This window comes from Dermacentor andersoni, chromosome 6, assembly GCF_023375885.2.
Source record: "Dermacentor andersoni chromosome 6, qqDerAnde1_hic_scaffold, whole genome shotgun sequence".
NCBI lineage: Eukaryota > Metazoa > Arthropoda > Arachnida > Ixodida > Ixodidae > Dermacentor > Dermacentor andersoni.
The window spans coordinates 177,337,355-177,350,947 of record NC_092819.1 but is presented as its reverse complement, the minus strand read 5'-3'; the positions used below and the strand labels follow the sequence as shown (position 1 = coordinate 177,350,947).

The window sequence follows — 13,593 nt, the reverse complement described above, 5'->3', positions numbered from 1 at the left end:
TTTTATGCTGTCAAACGCCATCTGCTGAGGCGTTGCCCAAATCGACTCACTGTGCTTGTGCAGCAACTGACGTAACGGCGCAGACTTCTCAGCTAAGTCTGGAATAAACCGCGAGCAATGATTTGCAAGACCAAGGAATCTCCGCATATCGGCAACATTTTCAGGCGGCTTCGTATCAGTGACCGCTACAACTTTTGCAGGATCTGGCAGTGTGCCATGTCTGCTCAATCGGCATCCCAAAAAACAGCTCTTTTACACTGAACTGACATTTTTAACGATTCAAAGTGATGCCGGCTTCCGTCAAGCGTTCTAAAGTCTGAAGCAATCGCTTATCATGCTCTTTTACGACCCCCGGCATTCCATCAAGAATTTCACACATTGGCCTTTGAAAATATTCAGGAGCAGAGCTTATGCAAAACGGCAGGCGTTGAAAGCAATAACGTCCAAAGGGGGTCATAAACGCGGTCAATAACTGACAATCCTTGCTTAGCTTTACTTCATGGAATCCCGAGTTCGTGTCAAGTTTAGAAAACACAGCTGCTCAGCTTAGTAATCCGAGTGTCTCATGAACAGTGGGGAGCACAATTCGCTCACGTTTCACCCACTTATTGAGTTGCGTTAGGTCAACACATATTCGCACTTGCCCGGACGGCTTCAAGACGGGCACTATGCCAGGACACCACTCGGTTGGCCCTTCGACTTTACGAATGACCCCGTTCTTTTCCATTTCTTCTAGCTCGCGTTTCACGTCGTCCCTCAGCGGGATGGGTATAGGACGAGCGGTGTAAATGGCATAAGGCACCGCGTCTGCTTTGAGATTAATACAGTATTCTCCTTTCATGGTACCCAAACCGCAGAACAAAGAGGGGAAGCACGTTTGCACAGCTTGGTGGATCGAAACTTCGTCTACGAATTTCAGTATTCCCATAGCTTCTATTGCTGGCACGCCTAAAATGACATTACTCCCCGAGTTAATGACGAAAACGTCCTTCCTAACCAAACGTTGTTTCCACAGAATGAGTGCAGTGAACTCTCCTGTCAGATCTAACACTTCACTACCGGGCCTTTTTAAAATTACGTTGGAACGCTCTAGAGTCTTGGTTACGCCAGGAAACGATGCTGGAACAACGTTTACCTCTGCTCCTGTGTCAATCTTAGCAGACACTGTGACCCCATTAATAGCGACTTGAACAAAACGAGCTCTTGCAATTGTACCAGCTAAAGTCCCAACAAAATAGATGGCACACTCTGTTTGCTCACTTAATGTAGCTGTCCGGGGAACACTGCACAAATCTACCTCGGATGCGCTTGCTTCGGCGATCGTGAAGTTCTGCTTTTGTGGGCAGACCGCGGCGAAATGTCCCCGTCGTTGGCACCTGTAGCAGATTGCCCCCCTTGCAGGGCACGATGACGTTAAATGACGGGCCCTGCCGCAAGCCGCACACTTTCGGACGTCTTCTTTGGCCCATTGGTCCTCTGGACGTCTCCGGCTTGCTCGTTGATGAATTCCGTCGACCTCTACGCTGGCGGGTTGGTGGTATGGACTGCTGTGAAGTTCCTGTTGTTGCTGTACCGCTTCCTTCGTCCTTGCCTTTGTCAGTGCCGTTTTCAGGGTCAGTGCAGCGTCCATTTGTAGGGCCTCGGACAACTTTGTGTCACGTAGTCCAACCACGAAGCGGTCGAGGATCATCCGTTCTTTCATCACGCCATAGTCACATTTATCTGCCAAAGTATGTAGGGCCGTTACATACTGGTCCATCGATTCGTCTGAAACTTGGTGGTGACAATGAAAACACGGACTTCTGCAGACCAAATTGCGCGTGGCAAGGAAGTAGGCGTCGAAACGTTGTTTCACCACTTCATAGTCCCTTGACTGTTCTTCCGACCGCTCAAAGGTCTTGAATACGTTGCGTGCCTGCCGTCCCAAGGTATAAAGCAGCGTGCGTACCTGAGCCTCTCGAGTTCGCTCATTACGGCCGGAAGCAAATCGACAACCATCGAATTCTTGTACCCACGCCGGCCACTCTTACGCCTTGTCAAAGTTGAAGCTCTTTGGTGGCTGTACCGGAAAGAGCTGGCACGAAATACCACTTTCCTCACGCGCCATGGCTCAAAGCTCTCGCTCCGTTATCGTGTCCGAGCCGAGGACGTCAACGATGAAGGTCGGCCGTACCTGTGGCTTCTCACGTCGCCCGTGGTTCCACCGAATTTGCGAAGGCCACTTCTGACACCTTGTCGTGTTTCCACGTCGAACGACACCGTCTTGAACATGAACGGGAATGAACCCCCGCCTATATTGCTCCGTAGTATATATGCATATGTGTGTATGTCACGCATGCGCAGGGCATCGCATCAAGGGCCGTGGCGTGACAAGAACTAAAGACGATAACACAGCAACGATTGTGCCACAGTTACTGGCAAATTGAGGTCGATGAGCGAGACCGTGAAAAAACTGCTTTCGTCACTCCAGATGGCCTTTACGAATTCTGAGTAGTTCCTTTCGGTCTCTGTTCGGCACCAGGAACTTTCCAGCGAATGATGGATACCGTTCTCGCTGGACTGAAGCGACAAAGCTGCCTCGTCTACCTCGACGACGTGGTTGTTTTTTCGGTGACATTTGACGACCACCTGAAACGACTGCGGCAAGTTCTCGAAGCCATCTCTGATCGGCTAACCTCACCCTTAAGCCTCAGAAGTGTCATTTCGGCTACAAGGAGCTGATGTTCCTCGGACACGTGGTCAGCGCGGAAGGCGTTAGCCCCGATCCCACGAAAACTGCCGCTGTAGCCTCGTTTCCAACACCAACCGACAAGAAAGGTGTTCGACGCTTCCTGGGCCTTTGCGCATACTACGGGCGTTTCATTGAAGATTTCTCGAAGATAGAGCCGCTGACTCGCCTCACGAGGACGATTTCGTCTTCGTCTGGTTCTCAGAGCAAGAGACTGCTTTCACCCAGCTTCGACAACGTGTGGTCTCAGCACCAGTATTGGCCCACTTTGGTGAGCAGGCAGACATGCATCGCTTGTACAATGGCAGGAAGGTATTGAACGAGTGATCGCCTACGTAAGTCGCACGTTATCGCGTGCAGAGACCAACTACACCACCACGGAGAAAGAGTGTCTTGCCGTCGTATGGGCGATGACCAAATTTCGACCTTACCTTTACGGCCGCCCATTCAAAGTTGTAACTGATCATCCCTCGTTATGCTGGCTTGCAAATCTCCGGAACCCTTCTGGACGACTGGCACGCTGGAGTCTACGTTTCCAGGAGTTTGACGGGACCATCGTGTACAAGTCGGGCCGCATACAGAAAGACGCTGACGCACTCTCGCGTGCCCCTATCGACACCACCAACCACGACATTGAGGACGACGGCTATTTCCTTGGGGCTGTAAGCGTTACTGATTTGTCCACACGGCAGCGCGCAGACGACGCACTACGACCTATATTCGAAGGTCTGGAAGGACGAAACCCATCAATACCCCGGCACATCGCTCGAAGATTGTCGTATTTTTGTTTACGACATGGCGTCTTGTATAAGAACTCCGCTGCCACCAACAAGACATACCTTTTGATCGTTCCAGCAAGCCTCCGTGCCGAAGTTTTATTCGCCTGTCATTACGAGCCTCCGTCTGGCCATTTGGGTTTTACGCGAACGCTTGATAGAGTGCGCAAATGCTACTATTGACTGAAACTTGCCGAGTGTGTTAGGCGGTACGTGCAAGCCTGCCGTGAATGCCAGCACCGAAAGTCGCCAGCTGTGAAGCCTGCGGGATTGCTGAATCCGATTGACCCACCTGGCAAACCTTTCGACCAGGTCGGCATGGGTCTTCTGGGCCCGTTTCCACTGTCATCTTCTGGCAACAGGTGGATAATCGTCACCACAGACTATTTAACGCGGTATGCTGAGACAAAGGCGCTGCCTCGAGGCACAGCTTCCGAGGTTGCCCACTTTTCCATACAAAGCATCGTCCTATGGCATGGCCCCCCATTGCACGTCATCACAGACCGAGGCAAAGCCTTTACAGCACAGCTCATCGAAGACGTTTTTAAATTCAGCTGCACGACCCATCGAAGTTCAACTGCTTATCATCCGCAGACAAACGGCTTAACCGAATGACTGAACAAAACGAAACTCCCTTACGTAACGTTTGCCTATAATACTGCTACGCAAGAAACCACACGCTTCACACCGTTCTACCTCGTTTACGGCCGTGAAGTGCCGACTATGTTAGAAGCAACGCTGCCGTGCGACAACATCGATCATCTCGACCTCGCCCAAGATGCCGAACTTTTCGTGCAACGCGCGGAAGAAGCCCGTCAGCTTGCCCGAGTGTACATAAAGAAACAACACAGCATCGATGCGCACCGCTACAATCTCCGCCATCGACATGTCGAGTTCCTACTTTGTGATAAAGTTTTGGTCTGGGCTCCCGTGCGCCAAAAAGGACTATCCGAGAAGCTTTTGAGTCGCTACTTCGGACCTTAGAGAGTTTGCAGCGAATTAGTGACATGAATTACGTAGGTGCTTCCTGACGGAAGCCAGCCTCCCCGACGTCGACAACCGCAATCTGAGATTGTGCACGTTGTGCGGTTGAAACCGTAGTATAGACATTAATATTCGACGTTTTCAGCCGCTTCGGTTAGTTTTGCTTGTTACTCGTCCATCAGTGCCTTGTGACTATATCGCACACAGCAGTGATCGTGACTATAGCCTATGTGTTCGTCCTAGACTATCTCGGCGCTCTCAGGTCAAGCCTATGTATGCTTTCCCTCTTCTTTTGTTTTTTATTTTGAAGAGGGGTAAAGCCACATGGTGTGGCGCAGCAGGGGACTGAAGAAGAGGAGAACGAGGTTCGTCTCGGCATTGCGCGTCGCCGCTTACCTTTTCCTAAAGTGCAACCGCCTGTATCTTCATTCAGCTTGTGTACTCCAGCAGGGTATACGCGACAATATGTTATATATGATGTGAATAAATATATGCAAGGTGGCTATCGCTTACCGTACAAAAAGCGCCATATTGTTTACTGCCTTGCTCTTGCTTTCGTTGAACGTGTAATTTGTACATGGATCTATTTTACAAATGAAACTGACCGATACACATGACATTTAACAAAATATTACCAAACACTGCATGCATGTAATATCAAGTAACTCATCTTTTGATTTTTTTCCTTTGGTCACCAACACACAAGACTGCAGAATCTGGCATATTGCAGTCCTTTCTTAAAATTTGGTCGAAGCGAGGCCCATGATACCTCCTTTTTCCACTTATCCTTTGCTGATTTATGCATACGCATTTTGAGCTTGAAACCAACGGCCAGGTGATACTCGCAACACATGCTTCAAATTTTGAGCTTGTAAGCTGAGCACATGCAATGAACTGAAGTCAGCACACAAATGGTTTATGTTGAAATTCTACTGTGCATACCTAAAATATGTTGTGCTTGATGCATAGCATAACGAGAAATATAAAACAACAGAACACCCATTAACTTCGGTTTCATTCTGTCACTATGCATGTTACAGAAACCACTCTAAAAGCACAAGAACTTTATACATCGCCCATGTAAGTTAGAAAAAAAGTGCTGCATCACCAGCGGGCGTTCCTGCATTTTTTATTACGCAGGCAGCAAATCTTGGCAGGATAAGAAAACAGTCATAAATAAGCTGAGAAGAGTAGCCGCTCATGAACGCACTAGACATCCGCGGTCATAAATCGCAGAGTAGGAAACTATCGCTCATTATCTGTACAGAATTACACATATGTTGCTGTAATCACGCAGATCGCTCATATTGGCCTTCCACAAGATTTAGTGCGCAAAATGGTCATCGAAGTTGGTTTTTACGCCTGCTCTGCACAGATCGTCTTACGGTCACGGCCAAACACCGGTGCGCACACGGCAGTCGTAGAGTGTCGTGCGTATACGGCCGACGAAGTCACCCGGCAGAGTCGAGAACTCGGGGTATCCTATTACAAACTAAATTAAATGTATCTGATTTAGCTTGTGAAATTATACAATGAACCTGTGGCACTGTGAGCTGTTAGTTTCGTCCCGGTTGGAAACATTCAATAGAAGCCGACGGGGGTCCACGATGTTCATGCCCAAACGCACAAGCTTGCGTCATTGCGGCTCGAAGTAACGAAATGTTTCGTTCGTAGCTATTCTGTGGAAGGGCAAAAAACGCGTGCATAAGCTCCCGATAGCAGCGCTAAGCTGCTGCCCACAATCGTAGCACAGTTCCAGCAGTAAACACGATCGACGTGCAAAACAATCGCCGGCTGCATTACTTCGCACAAGATAACATTTTCTTTTCGTTTTTAGCAACCATTATTTTCGGGCACAAAGTATTTGTACTTCAGTAGATACTCAACCCGATGTGTCACCGAATATCAAGCTCTTCCAACACGGCGGCCTTTCCGCGACGCAGTCGGCTTGGAAGGTGTAAACTTTCGGCACTAGCGTAATCGTGTTGCTGCCAAAAATTTACACCCGCAGCAAAGTAGAATACACTTGGTTATTTCAGTATTAGCTGTTCTTGCCTGTTTGAGCATTACGCCACCAGGTGGCTGCACAGTGGTGGCCATTCCCGTTTACGGGTCCGCCCCGTCCGCCTGCGTTGACCCGAATACTGGACACGCTAAACCTCTCTGTTAACTGATTTTGATAAAAATAGTTTATTGTGCTTTACTTTATAGCTTCATTTCATATTTAAAAAAATAATAACGCAGTAACGATCAGACGTTGATGGCGCTGCGAGCGCATGTGACCTCACTGCGGCTTGTGTTTGGGGCCGCTAAACTATAGCGTGTTTCTGCTTGCGTACGCAAACGCAAACGCACCCAAGCACTAGGGGCCCCAACGCCTTGAGTGCCCTAAACTAAAACTCTCTATTGCGGATGTCACAGCAGCGGAGAAAGTTCCCGTGGAGTGTACGTATGTTTCCTATAGCTAGTCATCTCCATCATTCAATTACTGCCAGAACTATTCTGCCGCATTGATTGCGGTTCGTGGCGGTGCGGGTGCTGCTGTTCTCTTAACGTTACACGTCTTTTCCCACGTGTAAGTTTTTGTCAATCATGCTACATTGCTTGTGTAAATACGTTGCGCCGCTTTCCGTCTAAACGATCATAGAGAGCGGTGCTGTCCGGCGCTTCAAAAGAAATAATTTAGCCCAATTACTAAAGAGAGGTCGAGTATTTCGGCGTGCCTTATCTATGCATTATTGTCCTACAGCAAGCCCCGCGGTTTGTTGCAGGTTGACTACTACCGCAGCTACACTCGCCAGGAGCTGCTGCGGGTCATCGAACGTCACGCGGTGGGCTTCCAGTCACTGGGCGTGCGCAAGGGCCACCACGTGTGCATTCACCTGCGCAACTCGGTCGACGCCTTCGTCACTGCCTTTGCGCTCGTGTTTGCCGGTGCCACGGTCGTCCTATGCAACACCTCGCTCAAACACCGTCAGTTTGCCACTCATAGGCCTGCTCTTTCTTCTTCCTTTATCATTAACTTTGAGCTAAATACAGTCCAATGGCTCGAACTTGGAACGATTCTCACAGCATATAAGAACTGCGGTGCCTGTCCTGTCCTCGTCCGTGTCTTATTCGTCATCCGTGCCTTATAGTTGTCCGTACTCTCTTCCTGAACGTGAATAATTAAAAGAGCGTTATTCTATGATTAATTTTATTGGTGCTTGTCGAACCAAGGCAAGCATTCTGACTTCAGATTTGTTTTTGTTTTTTTTGTTATTATTTTTGCTTAAAATGCATAGTGAAATAGCAGAAACGCGTCCACCATATTTCTTACCCTATAGTTGAGAGGCGGCTGCATAGACTCTATCATGGAAGGCCCTAAAGTGCAACAATGCTCTTGATTGTCCAGTGAACAATATAAGGGGAACTTTGCTGTGCTGCCACAAATCAACAGAGCGACGCCTAGTCGTTTTCTTCTCCCTTGGACACCCGTTCGGACGACATTGTTGGCGTGCTAACTGAAACGTGGCTCAGGAGCAAAATTCAACATAGCGAAATGTTTTCTGTAAAAATAAACATAAAACTTTTCCAGATCTGATCACACTACTAGAACAGGTCGTAGCGTCCTTGTTGCAGTATCGCTTCAGTTGCAGTCATGTCTTATCTCCACAAATTCTATGTTGGAAGTTGTCTATCCATGCGTCCACGCAGATTACTGATATAATTCTGCGTGCTTGCTACCACCCCCTCATTCCACTGAATCTTTTTGTATTGAATTGGATGACGCCATACATAACCTTGTGATTGGGTACCCGATTTCTCCTATATGTGTGCATGGTGATCTTAATTTGCCGACCATTATTTGGCAGAGTGGCGGTGCCACGGTTATATGCCGTGCATTGGAGAGTGAAGCGTTTATAATACTCTGCAACTATTTCAATTTGTCTCAGGTTACCTATTTGCTGCATGAACTACTGCTACCTGCTCTAATATCTCAGATTTTGTTTGGACTTCTGATCTTGACTTAGTGTCTTCGATTCATTACTGAGATGAGGTAAGTGATCATCCTGTAATACACTTTATTTGTTCCCTTCAATCGAATCGATGAACATCCTCTACTTGAATAATTAGAGACTAGCCAACGCAGATTACGGTGCCATTCATACCCAACTTGAATATTTCACTGATAACTGTATGTTGCAACCGCTACATTGGAGTGTGGACATAAAGTAGGCAATTTTCAAAACTGCGATATTGTCAATTATTCATAAATACGTGCCAACTCATTCTATTCATGCTGCTTTTCGCTGTCCATGGGTCACGTCATTACTCTTTCGTTTACGAAATATACAAAAGCGCTTTTACCGTAAGGCATTATCAACTCACGCCCCTGAAGGGCAGGAAGCTTATCGCTGCGCAAAATTTCAGTACAAAAATAAGAGTCACATGCAAAAACAAACTTTTTCAGAAAAACCGTCCCTTCTCTTTTGTACAGTGATCCTCGGAAATGTTGGCAGGTCATCAACGGTCGCAAAAAAACACAAGATTGTGCTTCGTGACGATTATAGAAAGGCTATTCCAAGGAACAGGTGCTGTGACATATTTCAAACTTGATTCAAATTCCTTCTACAGCATGTTTCTATTCCATTGGGTTCTCTTACTCGTCTTGTGTGTTCGTGCCTTCTGTCTTCGCCATATTGCGCTGCCTCTCCAAGATGTATTCAAATCATCACTTTCTGACGACATTAGCAGCGTCTCGCCTAAGTTTGATTGCCCTGATTTAGCGATTATGGATCCTATCATCATTGGTGCATCTGGACTCTTTGATCTGGTACAAAAACTGAATAACTCTGGGCCTGGTGCTGACGCAATTACCTCCCAAATTCATTTAACAAACCGCTACATCTTCAATTATTTTTGCACACCTTTTTCCCAGTCTTTAGAATGTGAAGTGTTACCCGGTTACTTAAAGGCGGGGAGAGTGATGCCTGTACCCAAGCAAGGAGACACAGCTAACTCAATAAACTACAGGCCAATATCGCTATCTAGCGTACCTAGTAAGCTCTTGAGCATGCTATTTAGTCGAACCTAGTGGCCTTTCTAGAATCAAGCAACTTCTTCAGTAGCAGCCAGCATGGTTCTGGAAATACACTGCAAAACTCAATTTTAATTTGTGTACTAACGAACTGCTTTTGTCTGTTTGGATTAGTCCTTTTATAACTGCATATTTTGGGACTTCCATAAAGTCTTTGATACAGTTTAGCATCGTCGACCGTCATCTGCACTGCCCAGAGCACTGTCGGGGAGCCATTAGTATTTCTCATTTATAATAATGAGTTACTTGCATGAGTTTGTATAACTATCATATTATTTGTTGATGATTGTGCAGTTTAGCCTGTAGTGACTAACCCACGTGCCTTCGCTCTTCAGTAAGATCTATGTAGTAGATCTATGTAGCGCCGAAGTCGACAAGTGCTACGGTCATGTTCCGTCTATTGCGACATCAATAAAACTTTTTGGGGAAGTGTGAGGCCTTATACATTTCGCTGACACGGCAGTTTTCGCCTCCGGAACTGCCGTTTTTAGTTTTCCTGGCGCAGGGGGCTCCTCCGACGGTGCATGGGGGAAAGGGAGTGGTCGCGAGGAGAAGGTGAACGGCGAGCGGAGAATGCGGTCTCTACGGGAGGAGGAGGTTTAAAGATGTCTGAATATTTGCGGCGTTGTTGGAAATGTGGCGCATATAGACGCACATTGTTGGGGACGTTCAGTGTAAGGAGGCGACAGTGACGTGCCATGTGCCATAAAACAAACCGGACGATTGTCTTCCGTGCGCCAATTGTCTTGAGGTCGTGCATACTGCACCAGTGGCCGTGCTGGAGGGGATACAGACGTGCGAAGACGACCGTAGGTCTGTGGTGCAGGCTTCGTAGCGACTTCAGCCTAAGTCAGAGGGGCGGCAGTCGGAGCCTGCTGGAGAGAAGGCGAACTGCGGTCGGCTACCTGCACCTTGATGACAGATTGGAGAGCAGGCGCCAACGGAGAACGCGACTAGCCGTGTGTAAGTTGAACCAGAGAAAGCTGGCGAGCCGCCTCTTCACGGATGAACTCGTTGATCTGTAGCAGCAGCGAAACGTTATCCGTGGTAACAGCCAAGCTCGACATGGAACTGGCCTGAGGAGGAAATTGGCGGGTGGGTATGCGTTGTTTTCGTAGTTCGTGGAAGCTTTGACAGAAACTGAGGAGTTCAGAGATTGTCGCTGGATTTTTCGCCAACAGCATCTGGAAGGCGTCGTTTTGAATGTCTTTTAAGATATGGCGGATCTTCTCCGCATGAGCCATTGTGACTTCAACGTGGTTACAGAGGTCGATAACATCTGGTGAATGTCTCCCCGCACTGTTGCGCACGACCAGGCAAACGTTGCTCGCCTCAAAGCTTGCGAAGGGCGGGGCGCCCGAGTACCTCCGTCACGTAAGTTTTGAAGGCCGTCCACGTCGTGAGATCGCGTTCTTGGTTGTGGTGTCACACGCTGGCGACACCGCTCAAATAAAACGACACGTAAGTAAGATTTCGGTGTCGTCCCGGTGTTTGTGGATGCTCACCTGCTCGTAGTCAGCGAGCCAGTGTTCTACGTCATGATATTCGGTACCACTGAAGATGGGTGGATCGCATTGACGCAGCGGGCCAGGGCAGACCACGGTAGTCACCGGGGCAGCGGGCTGTGGTTGGGGTGGTCCTTCTTCCGGCATAATGAAGACGGGATACTGTGTCCGAGTTCGAAGTTCCAGAATTGTTGTTGTACCCAGCACGTCCACCAATTGTAAAATGGGCTTATTCTGGTCGTGCATGAGTAGCGACAAACGTAGCACCAGCAGGAGGGCTGAGCCAGAGAGTGACCTGTGTACGAGTCGCGCTATAAGGGCGCAACGGGGCTTTCAAGCCTGAGGATCTTCGTCAGAATGGGAATTGATCCTGGTTTTTCTTCCGTTTGTTCTTTTCGTACCTAGGTAGGACATTAGGCAGTATAATAGCAAGAGCTAGGTGGCGCGTCTCACTGCCCAAAGGAGACGCTTATAACATCCATCCATTGGTTCGCCGTGCAGACAGCAATATGCAGCCACAGCTAGGCTAAACGAAGAGACGCGGGAACGTGCGCTCACGTGCACTGCATTCTTCATGTGCGTACATCTAGCCTGACAAGGGGCGTCTATGGACCGTGTTTTCGTAGGCGCCGCCATATTGTGAACGCAGTGGCGCCGCCTATGAGCAGCGCCACACTGGCTTGGGTGAAAGCGGTCTCTTGCATGGCAGGTATACGCTCGGCGGTAGGTTCTGGTGTTAGTTTTCGCGGTAGTGCTGTCTCTTTAGTATGACGTGCGTTTTCTACGTGGTAAACGGTTCTTCGAGATGTGCTGAAGTGGTTTAATGCGTCATGGCCGGAATTTCTGCTGGCGTTGAGGTGGACGGAACACGCTGCGCGATGTGTGCGCGCATATTTGAGCCTACAATCAGCCTCGGAGATCAATTGTGTATTTCTGAATGTTCCAATCACTAATGTGACCTTATTGCAGTATTATCCTCTATTTTTGAGCTGCGGTTTAGGAGCCATGAAACATACGCGACGATCGTAACAGCGTAGGTACCGTTTTGCTACCATAGGAGCTGTGATGTTATACTTTGACAAGCGTTCAAACTGTTCGCTGCAGGTTACATTGCGTGACTACTTGGTTCGATAGATGAGGTTTCCGCCCCTGAATAAAATAATTTTGGCCAGCAATAGTAGCATACCTTACAGTCTGAATTAAGCTTGTCCAGCAAAGGGACTCTTTACGAACTGCGCGAGCGTCCTAAGCAGTGGTAGGTGCTGGGTTACAGACATATTTGTTCTATATACCGCATAGTCCAAGCATACGGCATCAGCGGTTATCAGCGGTCAGTGGTCCGTTTTAAAAGCCTTGAACAACAGCACCAGTTGTGACATAGACGGTCTTCAAGTTAGCCCTATTAAACACGTGGTTGACATTATTGCCCCAGTACTCGCTCATATTTTTAACACGTGCTTGCAATCAGCAATTTTTCCGGCGAAAATGCAGTCTGCAAAGGTTACTGTTATTTATAAAAAAGGAGATCGTAATGATCAGGGAAATTACAGGCCGGTATCCATTCTACCCGTGTTTTCAAAAGTGTTCGAAAAAATGTTGTGTTCCAGGATGACAAACTTCATTGAAAAACACAACTTGTTAACACCACATCAATACGGTTTCCGTAAGAACAAATCAGTCGAGTTAGCGTTACTAGAACAGAAAGAATACATACTAACAGAGTTCGAGAACAGAGCAATAGTTGTTGGCATTTTCGTAGACTTTTCAAAAGCATTTGATTTAGTTGACCATAATATTTTGCTGGAGAAATTACAGAATTATGGGATACGAGGACAGTCACTATCTCTTATAAAATCCTACCTTTCCAACAGAGCCCAAGTTGTTAAAATAGATACCTTTACTTCAAAAGCCAGGACTGTACATAGCGGAGTGCCCCAGGGAAGTATTTTAGGCCCTATACTTTTTAATATTTATATTAACGATATCGTCAACATAAACCCTCAGGCAAGATTTATTATCTATGCAGATGACACCAGTATTTTTTTCGCAGGTAATGACATCCATACTCTCATTAAACAATGTAACAGTACAATGAAATCCTTAGAGGAATGGTCGAAACTTAATCTAATGAAGGTAAATGAGAGCAAAACGAAAGGAGTTATATTTAAGCCGAAAGAGAAACATATACCTCTGCATCAAGATATTAAATTAAACTCGCGCAGTATTGAAATAGTCGAGAATTTCAAATGTCTGGGTGTCGTCTTTTCCGCGAACATGTCTTGGGATAATCATGTCAAAAATGTTGTAATCAAATTGAGCCAAATAACAGGTGTAATAGGCCGATTAAGGTACATTCTTCCTACGCGCATCAAACTCTTGCTATATAATTCCCTTTTTTATTCACACTTGAACTATTGTCAGTTAGTGTGGGGAAACACGACATCCAACAATCTAGAGCATATTCACTTAGTAAAGAAAAAATATCTCCGACATACATATAATGCTCCCTACACTGCATCG

At 47.3% G+C, this 13,593-nt stretch overlaps 1 protein-coding gene across 1 annotated transcript in view; it reads left to right on the top strand.

Moving 5' to 3' along the window:
• The window catches only part of LOC126523916 (uncharacterized), a 469,956-nt gene that overhangs the window by 139,699 nt on the left and 316,664 nt on the right, over positions 1-13,593 (top strand). The window contains exon 4 of the mRNA XM_055066991.1: positions 7,260-7,461. Coding sequence (XP_054922966.1) covers positions 7,260-7,461 — 202 coding nt within the window. The remainder of the gene's footprint in view (positions 1-7,259; positions 7,462-13,593) is intronic.